General features: G+C 49.0%; 9 protein-coding genes across 9 annotated transcripts; 4 read left to right on the forward strand and 5 right to left on the reverse strand.

Annotated features, from left to right (window-relative positions):
* Positions 1-713: 713 nt before the first annotated feature.
* On the forward strand, positions 714-2,385 carry EI90DRAFT_3056256 (uncharacterized protein). The gene is made up of 6 exons (XM_039060222.1): positions 714-782; positions 837-1,014; positions 1,071-1,264; positions 1,320-1,458; positions 1,515-2,022; positions 2,082-2,385. Exons 2-6 carry the CDS (start codon positions 924-926, stop codon positions 2,242-2,244), a joined length of 1,095 nt encoding a protein of 364 aa, XP_038916566.1. The 5' UTR covers positions 714-782; positions 837-923; the 3' UTR covers positions 2,245-2,385.
* Positions 2,386-2,491: 106 nt separating this feature from the next.
* Positions 2,492-4,508, reverse strand: EI90DRAFT_2972080 (P-loop containing nucleoside triphosphate hydrolase protein; the record flags this gene model as incomplete). The annotated part of the gene is made up of 10 exons (XM_039055745.1): positions 4,377-4,508; positions 4,306-4,321; positions 4,101-4,228; positions 3,907-4,028; positions 3,819-3,837; positions 3,503-3,737; positions 2,959-3,429; positions 2,830-2,900; positions 2,594-2,770; positions 2,492-2,557 (listed from the first exon to the last, which is right to left on the reverse strand). Exons 1-10 carry the CDS (start codon positions 4,458-4,460, stop codon positions 2,492-2,494), a joined length of 1,389 nt encoding a protein of 462 aa, XP_038916567.1. The 5' UTR covers positions 4,461-4,508.
* Positions 4,509-4,982: 474 nt separating this feature from the next.
* On the reverse strand, positions 4,983-5,983 carry EI90DRAFT_2995574 (uncharacterized protein; the record flags this gene model as incomplete). The annotated part of the gene is made up of 5 exons (XM_039056192.1): positions 5,904-5,983; positions 5,776-5,835; positions 5,449-5,505; positions 5,355-5,394; positions 4,983-5,294 (listed from the first exon to the last, which is right to left on the reverse strand). Coding segments are annotated over exons 1-5 (543 nt in total), but the record flags the coding sequence as incomplete, so codon positions are not given.
* Positions 5,984-6,060: 77 nt separating this feature from the next.
* Positions 6,061-7,174, forward strand: EI90DRAFT_913114 (STE like transcription factor-domain-containing protein). Its single transcript, XM_039068232.1, has 3 exons — positions 6,061-6,786; positions 6,855-6,925; positions 7,001-7,174. Exons 1-3 carry the CDS (start codon positions 6,331-6,333, stop codon positions 7,089-7,091), a joined length of 618 nt encoding a protein of 205 aa, XP_038916569.1. The 5' UTR covers positions 6,061-6,330; the 3' UTR covers positions 7,092-7,174.
* On the forward strand, positions 7,077-9,518 carry EI90DRAFT_913141 (uncharacterized protein). Its single transcript, XM_039068233.1, has 3 exons — positions 7,077-7,087; positions 7,137-7,916; positions 7,999-9,518. Exons 2-3 carry the CDS (start codon positions 7,257-7,259, stop codon positions 9,274-9,276), a joined length of 1,938 nt encoding a protein of 645 aa, XP_038916570.1. The 5' UTR covers positions 7,077-7,087; positions 7,137-7,256; the 3' UTR covers positions 9,277-9,518.
* On the forward strand, positions 9,519-10,755 carry EI90DRAFT_913692 (uncharacterized protein). Its single transcript, XM_039068234.1, has 5 exons — positions 9,519-9,922; positions 9,983-10,201; positions 10,260-10,278; positions 10,337-10,466; positions 10,532-10,755. Exons 1-5 carry the CDS (start codon positions 9,761-9,763, stop codon positions 10,662-10,664), a joined length of 663 nt encoding a protein of 220 aa, XP_038916571.1. The 5' UTR covers positions 9,519-9,760; the 3' UTR covers positions 10,665-10,755.
* Positions 10,756-11,448: 693 nt separating this feature from the next.
* On the reverse strand, positions 11,449-14,199 carry EI90DRAFT_3145536 (kinase-like domain-containing protein; the record flags this gene model as incomplete). Its single annotated transcript, XM_039065303.1, has 8 exons — positions 11,449-11,526; positions 11,587-11,921; positions 11,971-12,070; positions 12,121-12,403; positions 12,450-13,033; positions 13,210-13,521; positions 13,577-13,825; positions 13,882-14,199. The coding sequence occupies 8 exons, from the start codon at positions 14,197-14,199 to the stop codon at positions 11,449-11,451; spliced, it is 2,259 nt and encodes a 752-aa protein (XP_038916572.1).
* Positions 14,200-15,108: 909 nt separating this feature from the next.
* On the reverse strand, positions 15,109-16,220 carry EI90DRAFT_3056267 (GPCR fungal pheromone mating factor). The gene is made up of 5 exons (XM_039060223.1): positions 15,832-16,220; positions 15,718-15,784; positions 15,614-15,668; positions 15,472-15,554; positions 15,109-15,421 (listed from the first exon to the last, which is right to left on the reverse strand). The coding sequence occupies exons 1-5, from the start codon at positions 16,150-16,152 to the stop codon at positions 15,174-15,176; spliced, it is 774 nt and encodes a 257-aa protein (XP_038916573.1). The 5' UTR covers positions 16,153-16,220; the 3' UTR covers positions 15,109-15,173.
* A 1,220-nt stretch (positions 16,221-17,440) lies between these two features.
* EI90DRAFT_2972088 (uncharacterized protein) lies at positions 17,441-19,222 on the reverse strand. The gene is made up of 8 exons (XM_039055746.1): positions 19,024-19,222; positions 18,795-18,958; positions 18,491-18,726; positions 18,275-18,433; positions 18,097-18,222; positions 17,875-18,047; positions 17,670-17,815; positions 17,441-17,608 (listed from the first exon to the last, which is right to left on the reverse strand). The coding sequence occupies exons 1-8, from the start codon at positions 19,140-19,142 to the stop codon at positions 17,571-17,573; spliced, it is 1,161 nt and encodes a 386-aa protein (XP_038916574.1). The 5' UTR covers positions 19,143-19,222; the 3' UTR covers positions 17,441-17,570.
* Positions 19,223-19,835: the final 613 nt, after the last annotated feature.

Genomic DNA, 19,835 nt, shown 5'->3' on the forward strand with positions numbered 1-19,835 from the left:
GGACTTGAACCTGCATTCCTTGCAGTCAACTTTTTGTCGGCATATGGGGCTATCGTTGGCGCTACCACTATCGCGCCTCGTCACGAAGAGGTAGTGGAGAGAAAGATGAATCGGAAGGGTGTTGGGGTGATGGCAGGACTTGAACCTGCACTCCTCCGGCCTGCCCATGGACTTATGGAGGCTACCATTGGCGCTACCACTATTGCACCTCACCATCCCAAAAGGTAGTGGAGAAGAGAAAAAGAAGGAAGGGTTGGGGTGACGGTGGGACTTGAACCCACAGTCCTCTGGCCAGTCCCGTCTGGGCTTACGGAGGTCACCATTGGCGTTGCCACTATCGCGCTCGTCATCCCAAAAAGGTAGTGGTGAGAAGAAAAAGGAAGGGTATGCCAAGAATGCACTAAGAAAGATTGAAGTTTTGCAGTGTTTGTCACCCCACGTGATGCTTGTCCAACTCGTTCGGAGTTGGCCGAATTGATTGTGTATTATTGTATGATGTCGGCACAAGAGAATCAGGGCACACGCAAACTCTGGCCATACGACAGGCCGCCCACAATCCGTGATCTTAAGGCGAGTTGGCTTACTCATTGCGAGCCTAACTCATTGTTTCCTCGTTTGAAAGACCAAATCGTGCTGGTATGCGGCTGCCTATCTTTTCCTGATTATGACTTCTAATCAGATTCAGGATATGTCTCGGGGAAGCAGAGCCTCAAACGAAGCGATCAGAAAGCAGGCAAGGATGGGTCCACGCCTGTCGTTGCAGTCTCGTGGCCCATGAGGCCGTATGGTTTTTCCAGATGTTGAACTCCGGGAACCTAACCCATATTGTGCCATAGTGCCTGCTTACCTGGGTGTCAAGCGCCGATATCAGTGACGCTAACCCTTCCAAGGGTCGACGGTGTCCACAATGCAATACAAAATACATGATTCGGAGCAATAAGCCTTTCTTATTATGCTTCATGAATCGAAATTACAGGAGAGTCACCAAAATCTATCGCTATGCTAGTTATATTGGTGCGATTTCACGCATTCACTGTTTTTTCGATTCACATGGCTAACGCCCGATCTAGTAATCGCCGGCGGGTTCTTTCTTGGTGCAGGATTATATGGTGCTACCGCTCTTCGTGTTGCCCTTGGGGAAGAAGCTTTTGTTTACTATTATGGAGAGGATTTATGGGAGCTAGCGGCACACGGGATGGAATTTGTTTCTGTCCCCATGACGTTAATTCTAGGAACGACTGGATTATTTAACACAGTAACACTAGTAAGCAATGCCGTCAAATTACTCCTGCGTCGATATTGATCGTGTGCTATGACAGCTCCTTCCCATCCTTTACATTCCCCACACATTCCGCACCCTAGCAGACCCCATCAACGAATTTCAACTACGGGAGTACCCTCCGGGCCCGCTGGTCACGCTCTTACTATGGCCATATATCCGAATGGGGTACAGATACGGTAAGCACCTGATCACAAATGTAGTTATTTCCCACCCGATGACATGACGCCCTTAGTTTGGTCAAGGCTAGCTTCGTGGATAACAGCCAAACCGTCACAGCGCCGGCAGCGGTCGATATGGGACGGCATTGATCTCATACTGCGAATACAAAGGGATGAGGATAACGAGCGGGACGGTGCTATCGCTCCGCTAGACGTTAACCAGCAGGTAGAGGACGAACCTGAGTTTGAGGATCTACCAGATGATGAACAAAATGGAGGACAAGGGAATGAACAAAGAGAGGGAGGAAATGGCGAAAATCGAGCGGAAGTCATCCGTTTCACCGAGGGCTATCTCCTGCGCGTTTTTTTGTCATCATTTTTCTCGCCGTTCTTATCGAACCTCCTCGGGAGGGGTCTTAAACAACTCTCGCACCACTCCCCGATTCTCAGGCAATTCCTCGGCATAGACTCTACTCGAAGCCGCCCCTCCGGTAGGTTGGGCATGCGCAAAGCGGGTTGGGCAGGTTTACTGGTTCCAATGGGCTACAACATTTACGGATCAAGAGAAATGGACCCAGTATGGTCAGTACAGACATTTTGCATGATGAACACAACTGCCTCATCCCGACTTTGATGTATAGGTGGAGAAACGCAGTTGGAATATCACTTTTTGTTGTACTTACAGATGCCACCACTCTTTTACATCTTTGGCTTGCGGTTCGCGAACGGCGCTCAAGACGAATAGTAGATCGTGATTTCCAAGGAGTGGACTATTCCGGGCTTGATCTTATTGTCGACGATTGATTAAGTCAGTTGCCCTTTGATCGTTAATGTCGAGATGGACGGTGTAGCACAAGTCTTGTAATGATCCATTCATGTACCCACACTATGCTAGCCCAAGTAATCTGAAGCCCCGCACAGATATGTTTGAGACTTGAACCTACAGTTCAGATGAGACGGTGATGAAGAGCACGGGATGGGAGGGTTCTGCGGTGAATATAGGGAATGAAATGCTGTCTAAAGGCAAGACCTTAGATTAGAATACACTCAATCACTCCACTTCCAGCACTGTCCCTCGCCTCACGCTTCCCCAGCCTATAGCATCGACAAAGATTAGCTGTCAACGGGACTGCAGTAGGAATAACTTGCCAACTAAACGCCAGTGCTTGTCGATTCTCCGGCTAAGTGCGACTTTTTCGCCAATCTCTGTACAAGCGGGTGACGTGAGGATGATCTTTGCTAGGTCTCCTTTCGTCGACAACACACGCCCCCCCGTGGATGTTGAGCCGATATTGACCATCAATACCTCGTTCTTTGCGAGTTTTTGAACCTGATTAGATGGAGGAACCGCGTCATTGGGATGAGTGGAATAAAGGTATGTTTTTTCACCTTCGTTTGTTTTTTATCATCAGTCTTGACACCCAGTAAACGTCGAAGCAAGAAGAGACTGATTTCCAGTTCTGTTGAATCGCAAGTGAGCAAACTACGCATTTAGCTTCGCTCCATGTTTGTATTCACCAGTGTAGATCTTTGGTAGTTGCCCAACTGCTCCGAGCACTTGTCCCACTAATCGATCTGCTCGGCAGAGCGTAGGATCAATCAACGTCCCAACACCGATTAATCCACCCGGTACCGCAAACCTGAGCTGGTTGTTCTCTGCTAACAAGCTCACAATGGTTGAGAAGATAGGCTGGCACCGAACTTTGCCCTCATTATCTTTCGTGACGATGCCTGGTCTGACCTCAACCTGCATTCCGAGTCTCAGGACACCAGTGAGAATGGAGCCTCCGGCAACCCCCCCCTTGAGATCGTGGACTTCAGAGCCGGGTTTGTTAACGTCGAACGATCGGATAACGATGAGACGGGGCGTAGATGTGAAGTCGCGGACTGGTATTGGGATGCGCTTGACGATGTATTCATTAACGGCATCAATATTATACTTCAGCTGGGCAGAGATGGGTACAATTGGTGAATTCTCGGCGACCGTTCCTGACGAGGACGGATGGAGATAACGATGAACTCAGAACACTCGTTGAGTAGACTGGAAAACCCAGACACGTACCTTTGACGAAAGTTTGAATGTCTTTGTACTGTGAAAGGGCAGCATCTTCTCGAATGAGATCCACTTTATTCTGAAGGATGATGATGTGTTCCAATTTCATGATTTCTACTGCAGCCAGATGCTCTGATGTCTGTGGCTGAGGACATGATTCATTGGCAGCAATAAGGAGAAGTGCAGCATCCATGACGGCAGCACCGTTTAACATGGTGGCCATGAGAATGTCGTGACCAGGACACTAAGATTCACAACGGCGCATAAAATCGACGCATGATGTCCACGTCATTGATTTGTTCGATGAAAGGCTGTAGAAACTTACGTCAACAAATGAAATGTGCCTGATGGGCAATAGGAGAATGGTCTTAGTACGAAAGTTTGATATCATATAGTTGTGCAATCCTACTCACCGCAATAGCTGCATCCTCTTACCGCATCCAGGTCGTTCACATGGTGGATTATCCTCCTTGTCGGACCGATACGACCGGTAGCACCCTGGACGAGGGCATGCTGGATTCTCGCACTTGTAAATCTAGTTCATTCATAATTGACACAGACAAAAATCTCGTCAGCACGCTCGTTTGACATTGACATGCAATTCCACCTTTGCGTTGGCGTATCCGAGTTTGATCGTAATATTCCTCTCGAGCTCATTCTTGAACCGTACAGTCAAGACCCCAGAGATAGCTTTCACCACGGTCGATTTACCGTGCGCGACATGCCCAATAGTCCCTACACAGAAAATACGACTGCATGAGCACTCGATCGCATCAGATACGCGTCCTCACGCCTCAAAAACCAATATTGACCTAGATTTATGGTCGCCTAGGAAAGTAGATCCGTCTCAATGATTCCCACATCGCTACAACATGTGCTTTACCTGTTTTGAAATGACCTCAGGGCTCAGAGGATGTAATGTAGATGGATCGATATCAACCAAATCCGGCACCGAACTTGATGCCATTTTTTGGCCGTGCTATGGGTACTAAGCTGAGCCGCTCAGAGCGACGAGGTTCAGAGCGGCGAGAAGTCGACAGGAAAGTGACTAGGACGGTCACGTGTCCACTTTGTGGCCTGGACCAGACTTAGCACAGCTGGATTTCCAAATTCTGTAAGCGCGCGCGACGGCGGGCGCCGGGCAGTGTAGATTGTGCACTCGCGCGGCTGAACCTCAAGTTGCAAGATCAGCGTTCTCTAAGCGCGGAGAAGGAACACCACGCCTGCAACTGCCGCACAAAGGACTATTTCCTTTTCTGGCGTGCCTGGCTAAAGTTCAACTCATTCGCGCGGTTTTTGTCAACGACTCGGGCGCATCTGACTGCTAAGGGTAATAGTATATTGAAAGGCTAGCACAGCGAACAAGTAGGAGATAGCGTATGAAGGGGAGTCTCAAAAGTTATAGTCAAAAAAGACGATGGTTTGCATAATACCAAAATTTCAATAAGCTGTCAGCTCCGAATGTACCTTTTTGCCCAACAATTTACCGATCAAACGGAGGGGTCTGAGGGCGCTCACGGTCGCGGCCTGACTCGAGATCGTCACGAGCAGGTCGAGGAGGAGTTCTTCCACCTTCACGGTCACGGTCACGATTGCGGTCGGGGCTTGCGCTTCGCCTGCGCTTTTCATCGATGGGACTGCGGCTTCGACTCCTGCGCTTAGTATTATTACGGTCGGGGCTTCGGGAGCGACGTCGGTCACTCCGGCGGTAATCACCTCGAGGAGAATGATCGCGACGGCGAGGGGGCGGCGAACGGCGTCTTTCGTGTCTCCAGATTGCTGAAGGAGGATTCTTCGCCCACTGGATGAGTTTAGGTGATGATCGTTAGGGTGCGTATATTGAAGTTCGATTCGCGCTTACTTGGACGCTCAGTCGTTCGCCCTCGAAAATTCGATTGTGCCTAGATTAGGGAGGTGAGGGTATTGCACGTATTAATGAAAAAAGTTTTGCATACATTTCATAATACGCGTCCTCTGCATCCCTTTCATCTCGGAACTCAATGAAAGCATATCTACGAGTCGTAGTGATGTAATATTGCGGAAGAGTGTCGTTGAGCGAATCGTTCGTGCGAGTCGTACGAATTCGAGAGGAACGCAGTGCGAAACGTCGAAGAAACGATATTGAAGGATCACCGTCTGTCGGTCGTTATCGTCGAGTCCACGTCCGGACGTATTCAAATTTTTTTAAAAAAAAAAAGAAAAACGCAACGGTGGGGTACACGCCATATGCGGCATAGCTGATAACAGGGGGATGAAAAAGGAAAGTGAAGATTTGGACTTACGGGGTACGACCAGAGCTGCCTCGAGGTGCGGGGACGTCACAACGAATGAGGCGCCCAAACCTGCGAAAAAGAGCAAAAATTCAATTGAGGCTATGTGAGGCTCGAGCGAGCGGCGGCTTGATACGCACCTTTCGAATTCATAGGCCAGGTCGCGGGCGCGTGTCGAAGGATGGAAACCGGAGACGTAGAGTATGCGAGGCATTGGCGGGCTATGCTTCTGTGTTCTGACTCGAAGGACTGAACAGAGAAAGTTAGAAAAAGAAAGGAATCGGCAGTTTCCGTGTCAGGGTTTGCTTCCGGCAGATACCTCAAGTGGCCTCGGAGACGAGAGTTGCCTCACCTTATACACGCGTTGAGGAATATACGGAGAGAACGCGTTAATAGAGGCGCAGATTCGTACTGACGAAACTTGCTATCACCTCACAAACTCCTCGCACTCTGACTCGTCTCGCCCCGTGGACCCTTTCCTTGCCTACCTAAACCTCAAACATTTGTATCCCAAAAAGCTGCTTCAACTCATAACTCGCAACCCCCTCGCTCGCGCATGCGCAAGCAATGAATCGGTTTTCCCAAGCCAACCCCATGCACTCTGGGCAGTCCAATCCATCATCAAATTCGTCTCACATTGTCATCCTCCCCACTCCGACTGTTACTGAGTCCACTGCGACCCCTTTCACGACAAATACCCATCAGAATGACCTTATGGACACCCTTAATCGTCTCAAGTTTTTCCTGGCCACCGCTCCATCACACTGGGTGGATGCGCCAGTCAATGACCCGGACCGAACCCCAAGGTTCAACTCCTTCCTCTTACCCAACGGAGAATCCGTCTCTTGTGTGTACTGGAACGGGATATTCCACATAACGGGTACGGATATCGTGCGAGTCCTACTCTTTCGCTTCGAAGCCTTCGGTCGGCCTGTGAGAAACTTCAAGAAATTCGAGGAAGGCGTCTTCTCTGATCTCCGAAATTTGAAACCGGGGATCCACGCTACCCTCGAGGAAGCGAAGGCGAGTCCTCTTTTTGGGTTGTGCCTCTCGCTTCACATAGCTGAAGCCTGGACCATCTCCCTTTATAGTCACAATTTCTTGATGTTCTATTTAAACATCGTTGCATAAGGACGCATAAGAAGCAGAAGGTCTTCTACTGGTATGATAATTATCGTCCGCGCTTCTCAAAGCCAAAGCTAACTTCAGCGTTTCCCGTTCATCAATTAATTCAAAGGTTCACTGTTGATCATGACCATTTGTTCCTGGATGCATTGGAGCGGGACTTGAAACGCGAGAAGGTTGGTCAGGTAGGTTTCTCCCAGTAAGTGTCTGAGGAGAACGGTATCGATGTTCATTATCTTTATCCACAGGAACCGACCACCGTGGTCGTGGGAGAACCTGCCCGTAGCTTCAAATACGATCCACGACAACCGCTCTATGAGCAGTACAAGAACGCTCACGGCGCTGTCGATGGGGAGGAGGAACTGGAGATGATTTTGCGTCAGCTCAACTCTTCGACGGATCTTAATAATTCGTTGGGAACGCAACCAGCACCGCCGGTGCACTCAATCAGCCATCCACATCCCAACAGTATACCTTCGCCTCCGCCTCCGCATTTGGGGAAACGATCTGCAAATGATGATATCCCTCGAGCGCATCATGTTCCGGAGAACGCATCATCTTCGGACCATGCATTTAGACAATCGAGTCCAGCCTCCTGTGCCCCACTCCGAGACTCCGGCCAAGCACCTAAGAGAAGAAGGGGCAGGAGCGGCGTCGGGAACACCGCAACGCCGCGAAAATCGCCGGTGCAGCCGCTGCCTAGCTCTCAGGGTCGGCCAAATACCTCTGGTTTACACTGTTCTCCCGAACGTGCACTATCGCCTTGCCGTGGCTCCAGTTCCGATTTCGTGAAATCCGAAGTAGCATCTGACGGTTATGCGTCCTCTACTTTCAGTGATCACGGAAACGGACATGCCTACCGAGGTGACTCAGTGGTTGAACTCACATCTGATGGTGCATCAACAGTCAGGGCAGGAAGTACCGGTGGAAATTACCATCATTCAGTGATGTCAAGGGTGCGCATTTCACCCCAAGGTTTCTCGAATCGCGAGCACATGCTGCAGCATCCGCAGATGCAAACGGCGGAGGTTCGTCGATTTCGTCAACCTTCAGAAGCTTGATTCCATGTAACTCATTGTAATTTTTCTGTGCGTTTTGACAATCTTGTAGCAGGTACATCAATTACAACATCCACCATTTATACCATTATCATATAATTCACAGGACGGTTCACGTGTTGGCGGCGTAGCGGAAGGACATACAGCAGGAGCAGCAGGATCTTCAATGCAGCGGCCCGCTGCTGAACCTATTGAGGCCAGACCAAAAGCACGAATTCAACCTCGGCCGCTCAGCTCCGAAGCTCCCTTGCTTGCCGATGACCGCGTGGGCAACATATCAGAGTATTCCCATTCTCGACGAAGCTCTACACCAGCTTCGATCACTGGTTCGACCACGGCGGCTTTCCCACCTGCAGCAGGTGTGCCCCCTGCATCAGGCTCTGCTTCTACGGTATACAATCCGACCAACACGCAGCCAATTAGCCACAGCCGGGAACCCTCGCCTGTATACCGTTTTGCAAGCTCGGATAGTCTGAGCACGACTAACCTCTCCCACACCGGTTCACCACAGTATCCAAATACTCCTCAGAGCAGTGGTGGGTTGTACCCATCTCTGTACCTCCATCAGACCCCATCTGTCGGGTCTCGTACGGGGGTTCCTGCTGTGGAGCACGCTGGTCTGCTTTCAAGTCCTTCCTTTCGCAAGATGAGACCGACTAAGGAGCTACCCTTCCGCCGCATCCACCATACAGCTTCAGCCGAGGGATTACACAGAACCTCATCTTCGCCCCTGGGTGACAGGGTTGGTGGTTTTATGCTGCCAAACAGTGGAGGTCCCCGGTCCGCTTCTGTTCCATATCAGCCACACAGTCATAACCTTTTGGACGTCACCGCACTTCCGCCCCGACCGTCGACGTCTCAGTCATATCATGGAGTCGAGCTACACCAAAACGGTGCGCTCCTCGGTGAGGCCCTACAGCCATCATTTGACCAATCCGGCACCCGACCCATCTTGCCGCCTGCTCAAGACATGTCCGCAAATACGGTCTCTATCTTTCCAGCCGCATGCAACAACGACGAGAACCCGTCCTCCTGTCCTACTAACCCTGAAGCGTCGATTATTATCCCTGTCAATAATAATACCATTCCTCCTGCCCACACCACTAACACCACACCCCCCAATTATCCCGCCTACCATAATTACTCCTACAGTCCAGTATCTCAAACTTCTATCAATCAACGCCTCACTGAAACCTGGTCATCCAACCCGAACTATTCGGATTGGGACACCGGGTACACCACATATGATTCATCAAATCCTTATCTTCATGATATACCCGCAGGGAATGGTATGCCTTCGGGCGTAGTGGCTCACTACCCGGTGCTGTAGCGACGATTTTCAGATTTCCACGATACTCTGCCATCCATGCAAGTGATTGGCGGTAATTTTGCGCCCACATCCCAATCACACATGCACATTAATCCTCCTTTACTGCTCTATATCCTTCCAGCCGCCTCCTCACTGTCTGTGTATCTATTCCTCGGTCACTCTCAAACTATCCACCCGATCTCGTTCTTGTCCTCGATTCGATAATTACCTTCTACCTCCCCCCCTTGGCCGCAGATCACGATCCACTTTTTATCCTCCTAGAAGTGCTTGCACTTCGGGCTGGTACATCCATCTCTTGATTATTCGCCGTTGACTTCCTTATCTTCGTTTAATCATTCGACTTTTTTCAATTCGAACATTACCCGTATTTCTGCTTCGGTTAATTGTCTACCTTCCCATACTAATGCATTACAGTAATTAGCCTTGGACTTGAAATGTTGATTTCGTGCTCTTGTGGCTGTGTGTGGCGAATGTTGACCCAATCATGGATCGGAACCTCCAACAATCGCTAACGGCCTGGGCATTGATAAGATGTTGCGATGCTTTCGCAGAGTTCAAGGGTCTCTACAGCGAGGATCAGTACTTTCACATCGCTCTTTCTCAGTTACTGCCAACCGTGCAGGGCGCTTCGGACACTCTAATCTCTGTGAGGTGTTTCTCACTTGTGACAAGCTACGACCCTGAGTCAATCCCGCAATGAAATTAGGAATCCTCGAGGACGAGATCATCTCGTCGTATTCTCAGTTTATACTTGATCTATGCTCTATACGCGCCACACCCCATATCCTTGAACCCTTTCCATACCATTTTGTCGTCGACTGCTCGGGCATTATCCTCCTCGCATCCATCTCAAGCCGACGGCATTCTAGGGGATATGATGCTTCTTCGGTATTTGGAAGTCATTTTAGCGGACCAAGGAAGCACCGTGAGCGTGATTCGTCTGTCAATTCACTCTTCATTGAAGCCAACCTTTAAAAAAAAAGCTTGATGGCTTGATTCCTGGTGGGTTAGAATCAGCTGAGACAGTATCGCCGGATGCTTCAAAGACAGAGCCGGATAGTTCTCTTGCTGCTTCATCTTCCAAACAAAGGGACACCCCCACATCACCGCCAAAAGTGCTGGATGATGAAAGGATGTCTCGCTTGTTCGAAGAATGCCAGACTCGTGTTCTTTCCCTTTCCGAACAAAGAGTGAGCTTTGTTGTCCAGTACACTATTTTGGTGTTCCTTGTCCTACCTGAGTCTTATGTGCCAAGCTTAGTACTTTATTGCTGCCCTGAATTCTCTATCCTCCGACACAATACGGGGCGAAATTGGCCCCGCATCGATTCCAAAGCTATCAAGTCTAAACCAGCGACTTTGCGTTCAAGTCATCAGACGAATTTTTGATGCCACTGACCATTCTGCTAACGAAGCGAACTTCATCACGGAACTCGAACCATATTTCGTTGCCCTATCTTCCCTTCCTCCGACCCTTGGATCGTTTGATCTAATTGGTAATTTGCTACTGAACGGGAGGACAGATAATTTGAGTTGGTGGATCCCTTCTCCAAGCGTTCGCTTTTCTTGCCAAATATGCTAAGATACCTTTCAGCCGCTTCTTCACCCAGTGCTCCGAAGAACCTTATATCACTCCACGTTCTTCCTCGATTTATAGGCAACTGCTTGCAACATGTATATGCATTGGAGCGCGAGGAATCCGCTGAGGACCTCGATATCGAGGGTCATTACGCTCGGACAGTCCAACTGGTATGTACGATGTGACTGTTTGACGATCTCATGTGCACCTCATCAGTATTTCCGCGTCATTAAGCTTTGCAAGTTTGTCCTCTCCGTCATACGAAATGACACTCTTGCAGCAGGGGTCGAATCCGCTGGAATTGTCCATGCGTTCAATGAGGGTCTAGACATCGAGTTGACCAATTTTGCCCTGCAGAACTCGCGCATCTCAGAGGCAAATGCGCTATACGGCACAATGGCTAGAAGACATACAGGGAATCGGATGTATCATTGACCCTCTAGTGTCACCTTGTTCATTGTATCACAGCCATGTGTAGCATCAGGTTATTACGGAGGAAACGTAACGGAATCATGCAGGGATATAACACACAAAAAGTACAATGGACTCCCAAATAAAATTACAGGGATGAGTGAAAAGTGTAGTCGCCTGCACTTATTGGGGCGGCTTATTCCTGAAGCGGAGCAGAGGTGCAAGCCCAGATAATACGCATGCCTTGCCCAAAAATTCGTGCTAATGAGGGTCAGGATCAAAACTTTAGCGTGATTCCAATGATTTCAAGCTAGCGCTTACCGTTAGCAACTCCATAGCCGAGGCACGACTACGAACATCAACGCAGAGGCAGACACTAAGGAAACTCTTCAATTCCTTACTGAGGTTTTCTGGGTCCTTCAGTGTAGGCGTCCCGTTGGTAGCAATGAGATAAAGCGCCTTGAGAGGTTCTTCGTCGAGGTATGGAGGCTCTTGCTCGATCATCTCAATGGCCATTATTCCAAGCGACCAGATGTCTACTTTGGCACCGTACTCTTTCTGTTTGACTACTTCGGGTGCCATCCAGTACGGGGTACCAACCATCGTTGCACGCTTGGACTTTTGGTCAGTGAGTTTGGCGCAAAAACCAAAATCGGCTAAGATGAATGATCAGGACATGTTCGCGAAGGGGCGAAGCTTCCGCACTAATTTTAACGTGACCTTGCGCATCTAGGAGAACATTGTCTGATTTGATATCCCGATGTATTATGCTTTGGTCGTGAAGATGACGGAGCCCTTTGCAAGTCTGAACTGGACACTAAGTCAAATCCTTGAGACGGTAAGCAGCAACTATACCTCATGGCAGATGCTTGCGATCTGATCCTCTTCCAGACGGTTATTCTCGATGATATCAGTGAGAGCACCCCCTTCCATATAGTCCATCACCACCCAAAGATTCGTACCCTGAACGAGATACGCATCAAGGAAGTTCACAATATTAGGGTGTTGCGACTCTTTCATTACAAGAATCTCATTGACGATGAGTTCCTTCCGTGGCTGGTTTGACAAGTCCATTTGCTTGATGGCAACCTTCTTGCCTGTGGCATGAGTCTTCGCCACAAATACTTGTCCCGAAGCACTGGCAAATGTCAATCGCGGGAATGCTGAAAAACACAATCACATACCCTTGACCAATCTTTTTGATGGTTGAATAATGTTCTTTGGGATCGTCATGGCTGACAATGGATCGCAGCTTGTCCATTATCTGAGCCTCAGACATAGTGCTGTACCGCTGTTCGGGTACTTTACGAGGCTTTTCTAGAGCGAGGGCCGCGGCGGCAGGACCACTAGGAACGGGAGGAGCCTCCGGCGCAGTGCGTTCCTTATTCTCTTTGGGTGTTGGAGGGCGTTTAGGAGTGTTAGAAGTCTCAGCGAGTGGAGGCGGTGCATCTTCGGTGGGAAGAGGAACAGACGGTTTCTTTGGGGCGTGACTCTTGGTCGGTGGTGGACGCTGGAGTTCAGAGGGCGTAACCAAAGCTGCTTCAGGCTTCGACAAGAGATTGGTGCTTTGGGGAATTGAATCTTTGCGCACGGGGGGATTTGGACGAACGGTTGGCTCCAGACTGTCCGGAGGGGGTTTTGAGGAAGCGAACGGTTCGGCTGGCGGACGACGGAGGTTGGAAGTGGGAACGGATCCGGCAACCGGTTTAGGGGTTGTTGATGCATTCCGATTCGCATCTAGGGGTCGTGGAGGCGCAGGACGAGTCGCCTGCGGATTCCCTGTTAAGATAATGAGTCCCATCAAGGTTAGCGATGTAGATTAAGAGTATGACACAAACTAGATGCTGGCTGCGAGACAGGTAATTTCTGCTCTTTGGTAGCTGCAGTGAGTGAAGGGGCGGACTCCTGCCTGGTGATGGCAGATCTGGAGGGTTCCCTGCTGACTGGTGGTCGGGTGGCAGGGCTTACACTGCTCTTTGTTGTGGAAGCCTCGCCACGGGCAGTAGCACCAGCAAGGCCTGTCCCAGCATTGAAACGCGCTGCAGGTGGGATGGTAGCGGTAAGTGCTGCATCCCTCAAATTGGAAGGGCCGCCGGGGACCCTGGGGACTGGAATGGTTCCAAAATCTTCGTACTCTCGTTTTTGGTGATCGGTGTAAAATTCGAGAACCTCCAGTACGGCCTGGGGGTTCTTTTGGTAGTCCTCCCGTGTAATGGCGGAGGATGTCAGTAATCTGGTCCATTGTTCGGGGAGGCCCTTTAGGTAAAACTGAGCATTTTCACAGATTGTCAACACCAATAAATCGACTCACAGTGAAAGCGCCAGTGACGGGATCGAATCCGACGTGAATTTTGTGAACAAAGTTTGTTGGGTTGCTCACGCCCATCAACGGACTGCGACAATATATGTCATCCTGCCAGGCATACAACTCCTCATCGTTCTTGAGGCTAAGCCATATTCGCCGATCTTTGGTCTCAATCAACAAACAGTATGTTTTCAATTCCGTCCGTTCAATATTCGTGATGTCTTTGAGCTGTACAGTTGAACCGATGCCTGAAGTCTGTATCAAATGACATCAGAGTTGAATCCTCATTCAGCAGACTGTCACTGTGCTACCTCACTCTTATGGAACGTCAGGGCTAGTTCTTTGAGCACCAACCACCGCTTCATCCAGAGCCAGCTGGCGAACCCATCCTCTTTAACGCTAGTATATCCGCTTCGAATGACTGCCTCATTTGCTGAAGAGGACCCAGGACGGTCAGGGGAACCGCCGATCCCACTGGAAGCAGTGTGATAACCAGATCCTGGGCTCGTGAACGACGGGGCAGTGAACACAGAAGAAGTGGAAGGGCCATCACCAGCCCGTTTGAGGGGAATGGGGGGTGCAGGTCGTGAAGGTATCAAAGAAGTTGGAACTAGTGTATCGTAGGACATTGTGATAGTCTCGTTAGTCGGGATTAATGACGGATGAAGGTTGAGCGCGAAGCAAGCTTCTCAAGAAGTTTAGGCGTGAAACCCGGAAAAATAGCACACGAGGTAAATCTCTTCGCAACCTCACGTCAACCAAGGCACTCGGGTCACTGTCCACTTCGCGGTGAGCACAAAACCAGATCAGGGTGAGATGATTATGTCAGCCGGAAATGACCGTAAAGTCAAGCGAACGATCACACAATTCCAACTCTCAAGCTAGGTTTTTCCTGCGCTCGAAAACATTAGGAAAAGCAAAGAGACAGCCATAATACAATTACCGCGAATACGAGGGGTGAACGTACGAAGGGTAATGAAGCAAAACCAAAGGAATTGGAATCCACTAACAATTCCTGATGAAAGGTGAAGATGGGGAAAGATCCAAGCCGTGGGGAAATTGGTGGCGGTTAACAGGATGATTGGCAAACTGAATCTCTTCATCTAAGCATATTGTACTTTGGGAGCAGTCGAATATTTCCTGCCTTGGCAGATCGAGGAGCACCCCTCCTGAAGCTGCTTGTGATGGAATGGGGAAATGCCTGTCTGCTGATTTCCACGGTTCCATGAGGATATCTTGGCTAGAAAATCCTAGTTCAAGGTGTGCAGAGCTCCTAATTTCTGCAAGAGTACGAAGCGGCTGCACAAGAACGGGGCTATTGATGAACATTGACTCTCTCAATCGTATATTCCGGCACACAAAGTATTTGGAGAACATACTTGGGTCTTCCATCATTTCCGTTGCGGTTACGAAATAACCACGTTGACATTGTACCTAAAATATTAGAGTACAATTTGGAGGATTCGGATGAAAGGCCAAAGAACAGGAAGAAGAGCAGATTGCCGAAGGGCAGTAGCCATCGATGAATCCTTATCGCAAGCCAGACCGATGGATATTGTTTAAGCAAATCGCGGGGAACTAGTACCACCTAGAGAATCAGCCATCAGACCCAAGATCCTCTGCTCAGGAAAGCCCGCACGGTAGAAAGCTCCGACTGAGACATTGAAGTGTCCCAACGGTGTTTGAAGTTGGCGTATACGAGTGATAGAGTCGAAATGATGAGAATTAAAGTCTGAATAATTACGAAAGATACAAGCCGAACGAAACGAGCGCTGTTTCCAGCTGGGAGACGCAAGATCTGATGCGATGGAATTATGCGCCTTCGTATGAAGAACGCTTTGGCAGATAGCACTAAAACGGATCATTCTTGGGAACATTAATAGTGTATAAGATATTCATACCAGTGTAGACGATTGAGACTATCCCTGTTACCGGGGGCCAGATGATAAGTAGAGATGTCATCAGCCGATTAGCTGGCGCCGACCTGCCTTCAGCCCGTTCATACTTATTTCTTGGCACTGCAGTAGTTAATGTAAATCTTACGGTTCACATCCAATGCCCTCCAGTATGTCGAACCTATGCCCTTGGATGGCAAAGTCTAGAATGGTGGTGTGGGTTTAAACGTTTCGAGGGACTGGCATACATACGAATGACCATAACCATGCAGGGGGCGCAAATGCCCAAACCAACACAATAAGTGATTCCCCCACGAAACTAGTTGACGTCAGTAATGCCGAGAGAATATCTAGATGAACGCGAACCTCACGGGCACCCTGGAAGAGTGATGGTTTGGTCATAATGTCGAATAGTTGATGGCTGATGCACAGCGTCGAGGAAGAAAGACCTGTCTCCAAACTCACAAGAAGTTTAGAAGATATATCGCACCAAACCGGTGCAAAGTTACGGGCATTTTTCTGCCAAAGGAGAGAGTTTATGAAGTAAACACAACAGCCAACAAGTGACCAGCAAGCGAATGGAAGAACAGCATGATTTTTAGCCGCTAGATGACCAGGAAGGGATGCGAGGAGTAAAAAGATCGAAACACCAGACAGCACCGAAAATGCTGTCAATTCTGCAGTCATAAAAGCCTGAGGGCTGGGGGAGGAAGAAGTTCTGCTAACCTCGCGACATCGCACTGCAGATATAGCATCGAGAGCGGCCAATTAAACACAGGATACACCAGCACCCAACCCAATATAAAAACAAAAAGGAGCGCTACCGCACTCACAAGGCCGCCTGGGTCCCGGGCCCATTTCCCCAACCGACAACCTCCCTCACGCATATAGAATGAAGCAGATCCTTCGCAGATATGCGACTGAGTGTCCTACAAGTTTTAAATAGAGCCCATCCGCGAGAACAAAAGAACTTCCGTGAGAATATTGTGCACGCAGCATCATCTCTACCCTGATACCGGATCCGTTGTTCATCAGGCGAGTATTTGCCACTGACTTGGAAAGCTGATAAAATTACCAACGGGTGTCATAATTCATGCGAATAATTAGGTCTTCTGACCGGAATGGTCCACCCTGAGCGAAGTACAGGCCCACTTGAGCGGCGCAGCTGGGTTCAGCCATGTCCATCCCCCCTCAAGACCCTAACTAGCCCGCAAGTCAGTGCAGAAGTAATCTAGGGTTCATCAAACTATCTCCGTATAGGCATTATTGTCTATCAAGTGGATTTGCAGAGAAGTGCTATTGTCCTCCCAGTTACGGTAACACCCTGGGGAGTTGGCAAGTCAAGTGTATGCATGTGCAATATGTACACCAGATATCTGGGTCTGTTGATAGCCAGGACGGAACCGTCGTTTATATCGTGCGTGTCGGAAACGTTGAAGCAAAAATACATGGCATGACTCCAAGCGGCAAATATGAGATATTCCACTTCTGCCACCTGTATAGATCCCGGTTCATGATCGTCCAACGAAACAGTTAGACATAATCATTCCTAATGCGAACCTCTCTAAATCGACTTCTTGCTATCATACCTAAATGAACATGAGAGTGCGACTTCGGCTAACGGCTGCTCGTTTGTCGCTTCACCCAATTGGAGCGAACCAACCACGCAGCTTCAAATTACCATTAACTCATGGTCTGATTGAACGTAGCGCAGGATCGTGCTGAGCGCGCAAAGAGGAGACACAAACTCAGAGTTTTACTGGGCACTTCGGTGGACCCTGGCTAGCTTCCCCAGAGCCGCAATGAAGGTACTGGGCTAGAATTCACCAAGGGGAACAAACCCTAGATTGGCAGCAAGTCTACAGCCAAGTCCAAGGGCAGCTGTGATGAGTAGCAGAGTCGGCTGCGTGCCTTCTGAGTGTCTGTCAGGTGATGGCAAATTGCTATTTTAGCGCACGGTGCTCCAGTCAAATGACCTCGATACACGCTGGCACTGAAGAGTAGATTGGCATCTACAGTCCATATAACCGCTATATTATTATTGATGCATCGATGCTTGATTACGAATGCTGAGGAAAGGTAATACAATGCTGCCTCGATAGGTGTCATGCAGAGAAAAGCTTACTATTCGATTTAACGAACTCTGAGTGCCCAAAAAACACACATACATTAGCAATGACTACAAAGAAATCAGTTCCACGTACCATCAACTTTTTCCAAGCGCCCGATCCACAACGTAAGTTTATCGGCCAGTTGCCCAATCCGTGGGCGGGACAGAACGCGGGGCTGGACCCAGTCAATGTTCACTGTTTCGTCGACTTGGTCAATTTCCCCTCGTATCAATTTTAAGCTAGACAGCCAAAACGTAAACACGATGGGCTGGAAGAAGTCAAAGGCACCGCCAATTACCTGAGTGCCTTCATGATAAGATGTTCAACCTCATCCTTCGGTAATTTGGTCTCCTCCGCAATGATCTGGAATGTCATCGTCCGTTTATGCGCATTCCGCTTGAAAACGGCCTCTATCAGCGCCATTAGACATATTTTTTGCCGTAGAAACGAATAGCTCTCTTGTAAAAGAGGCTTATCACCCCTGGTTAGTGAAAGGTATGCGGAATGATGCTTGACTTACTTCCCGTGGGAGTTGAGGTCCAAGGGCTTCAAACTTCCCAATGTTGCCCTCGTTGAAGACGAAGAGAAGCTCTTTCAGCCAAGCATGCCGTGATCCATCGAGTGAATCCAAAATGGGATGGATAAGCTGAAGGGAGGGTTAGTGCATTCCACCAGGATCGTGGGGTGCGTAAGCTTACCAGCTCGCCAAAGTTATATATGGTCTCCCCTAACAGAGCACTAACTCCCAGGTCATGCGCACGGGTAACACGTTCATCTACCGAGAGATCCGCCTCAGGGTTTACACATGCAAGGTATAAGAGGGAGTTTTTGTAGTATGGAACATATTCAGCTCGAGCCTGCAGTGAGCATCTCAGTAGGGGGATACAGACTATAACACATGGGACACGGTTCACCTTATAATAGTCTGCAGATACACTATAGTATGCACCATGTACGATAGGATCGACGTCATCCAACTGGTCAAGAATTTTGCCAGATTCTTCAATGTCCACTCTCGTTCCTTCGGCATCACCAAAAAGCAATTTGGCATGAGCGAGAGATGAAAGGAGCATAACATATGCTTCAGAAGCATCGGTCTTCGATAGTCGGGAGAGTAAATCGGTGAGAAATTCTAGCATATCATCTGGTCCTGCAAACCGCACAGCATCATAAGATAGCGCATTCGGAGAGTCAAGGAAAAATAAAAATAAAACAAACGTTCAAACTGTTTACTCGACTTCACCGCTATCTGGACCAACCTTAGTTGGTTCAATTTCGATTCAAAGTCTCGCACAAAATTATTGAACAAGTCAATTTGGTAAGGTGCAGAAGCCGGTTGATTAAGGAAATCCTCCAAAGTCAAAGTCAACTGATGCCACAGTCTGCCAACGGGTCCACGAGCCTCGGTTATTATTCTCAGGTTCAACGATAAGTTGGGAAATCATACTTTCGATCATGCTGGGTTCGAAATTTCTCAAAATAAGGTTGGAGATCTGTTGGGGCAGTCGAGGCGACGGTGGCAAGATATGTCGCCAAATCTACTTTGTCGACATGGATCGATGACATGATGGGTTGGTCTGCACGACAGCCAATATTCAACGCGTCGAGGACGAGAACGCGCGTTCTATCGGGATCCTCCGTTGTTGTTCCTACACAGCCACAACATCTATTCATGAAAATACAACAGCAATCGACAATGTGCTACACATGATACATTCATATCGAAGTCATAAGAGAAGGCACCTGCTACTTGAGTCCGAAGGGAGGGTATAGAAGCAGATTATGATCAATTGAAAGTGAGGAAATAGCTGGAAGATTATACGCGGCGATACTCATGCTGAAGGGGTATCACAGTGACGACGATCTCGCTCGAGGTTCAAAAGAAAACGCCATAGATGTAGGAGAACGAACGCGAGTCCATATTACACCATGAGGAGATGACTGGTCTTGACGAGGGATTGGGAAGGGGAACGACAGGGACGATTGGATCACACTGTCATCAGCTTCATCAACCTCCAAATCTGTCACATCGAAAGTGACAGGGAAGCGTGGAAGAGGCGGGGATGGCAGTATATAGCCGTCGGAGGACAAAGATGAAACTGGACGTGATGCTGAACCATGTGTTAGCGGAACCTGCCAAAAAGTGAACGTGGGACTTACGGTTGTTGGGGACTCGTGGTGGCCAGTTATTCTGTGAAACCAATGGAGGGGACGGAAGTTCTACATATGGATTGAATTTTGTTTCGGGCACACTCTCCA

The sequence above is a fragment of the Cantharellus anzutake genome, assembly GCF_015039405.1.
Source record: "Cantharellus anzutake strain C23 chromosome Unknown EI90scaffold_21, whole genome shotgun sequence".
Classification (NCBI taxonomy): domain Eukaryota; kingdom Fungi; phylum Basidiomycota; class Agaricomycetes; order Cantharellales; family Hydnaceae; genus Cantharellus; species Cantharellus anzutake.

Excerpts from the sequence above, each read along its gene's own strand:
- EI90DRAFT_913141 (XM_039068233.1), top strand. The coding sequence starts at position 7,257 with ATGATTTTGCGTCAGCTCAACTCTTCGACGGATCTTAATAATTCGTTG. Across the intron at positions 7,917-7,998 it reads CGCAGATGCAAACGGCGGAG|CAGGTACATCAATTACAACA; the intron begins GTTCGTCGATTT and ends ACAATCTTGTAG.
- EI90DRAFT_913114 (XM_039068232.1), top strand. The coding sequence starts at position 6,331 with ATGAATCGGTTTTCCCAAGCCAACCCCATGCACTCTGGGCAGTCCAAT. Across the intron at positions 6,787-6,854 it reads CTACCCTCGAGGAAGCGAAG|TCACAATTTCTTGATGTTCT; the intron begins GCGAGTCCTCTT and ends CTCCCTTTATAG. Across the intron at positions 6,926-7,000 it reads AAGCAGAAGGTCTTCTACTG|GTTCACTGTTGATCATGACC; the intron begins GTATGATAATTA and ends ATTAATTCAAAG.
- EI90DRAFT_3056267 (XM_039060223.1), bottom strand. The coding sequence starts at position 16,152 with ATGACTGCAGAATTGACAGCATTTTCGGTGCTGTCTGGTGTTTCGATC. Across the intron at positions 15,669-15,717 it reads CTGCATGGTTATGGTCATTC|ACTTTGCCATCCAAGGGCAT; the intron begins GTATGTATGCCA and ends CCACCATTCTAG. Across the intron at positions 15,422-15,471 it reads AGTCTCAATCGTCTACACTG|TGCTATCTGCCAAAGCGTTC; the intron begins GTATGAATATCT and ends GATCCGTTTTAG.
- EI90DRAFT_2972088 (XM_039055746.1), bottom strand. The coding sequence starts at position 19,142 with ATGTCATCGATCCATGTCGACAAAGTAGATTTGGCGACATATCTTGCC. Across the intron at positions 18,959-19,023 it reads CGAACCCAGCATGATCGAAA|ACTGTGGCATCAGTTGACTT; the intron begins GTATGATTTCCC and ends ACCCGTTGGCAG. Across the intron at positions 17,609-17,669 it reads GCGCTTGGAAAAAGTTGATG|AGTTCGTTAAATCGAATAGT; the intron begins GTACGTGGAACT and ends TTGGGCACTCAG.
- EI90DRAFT_913692 (XM_039068234.1), top strand. The coding sequence starts at position 9,761 with ATGGATCGGAACCTCCAACAATCGCTAACGGCCTGGGCATTGATAAGA. Across the intron at positions 9,923-9,982 it reads CTTCGGACACTCTAATCTCT|GAATCCTCGAGGACGAGATC; the intron begins GTGAGGTGTTTC and ends CAATGAAATTAG. Across the intron at positions 10,467-10,531 it reads TTTCCCTTTCCGAACAAAGA|CTTAGTACTTTATTGCTGCC; the intron begins GTGAGCTTTGTT and ends TTATGTGCCAAG.
- EI90DRAFT_3056256 (XM_039060222.1), top strand. The coding sequence starts at position 924 with ATGATTCGGAGCAATAAGCCTTTCTTATTATGCTTCATGAATCGAAAT. Across the intron at positions 1,459-1,514 it reads CCGAATGGGGTACAGATACG|TTTGGTCAAGGCTAGCTTCG; the intron begins GTAAGCACCTGA and ends TGACGCCCTTAG. Across the intron at positions 2,023-2,081 it reads AGAGAAATGGACCCAGTATG|GTGGAGAAACGCAGTTGGAA; the intron begins GTCAGTACAGAC and ends TTTGATGTATAG.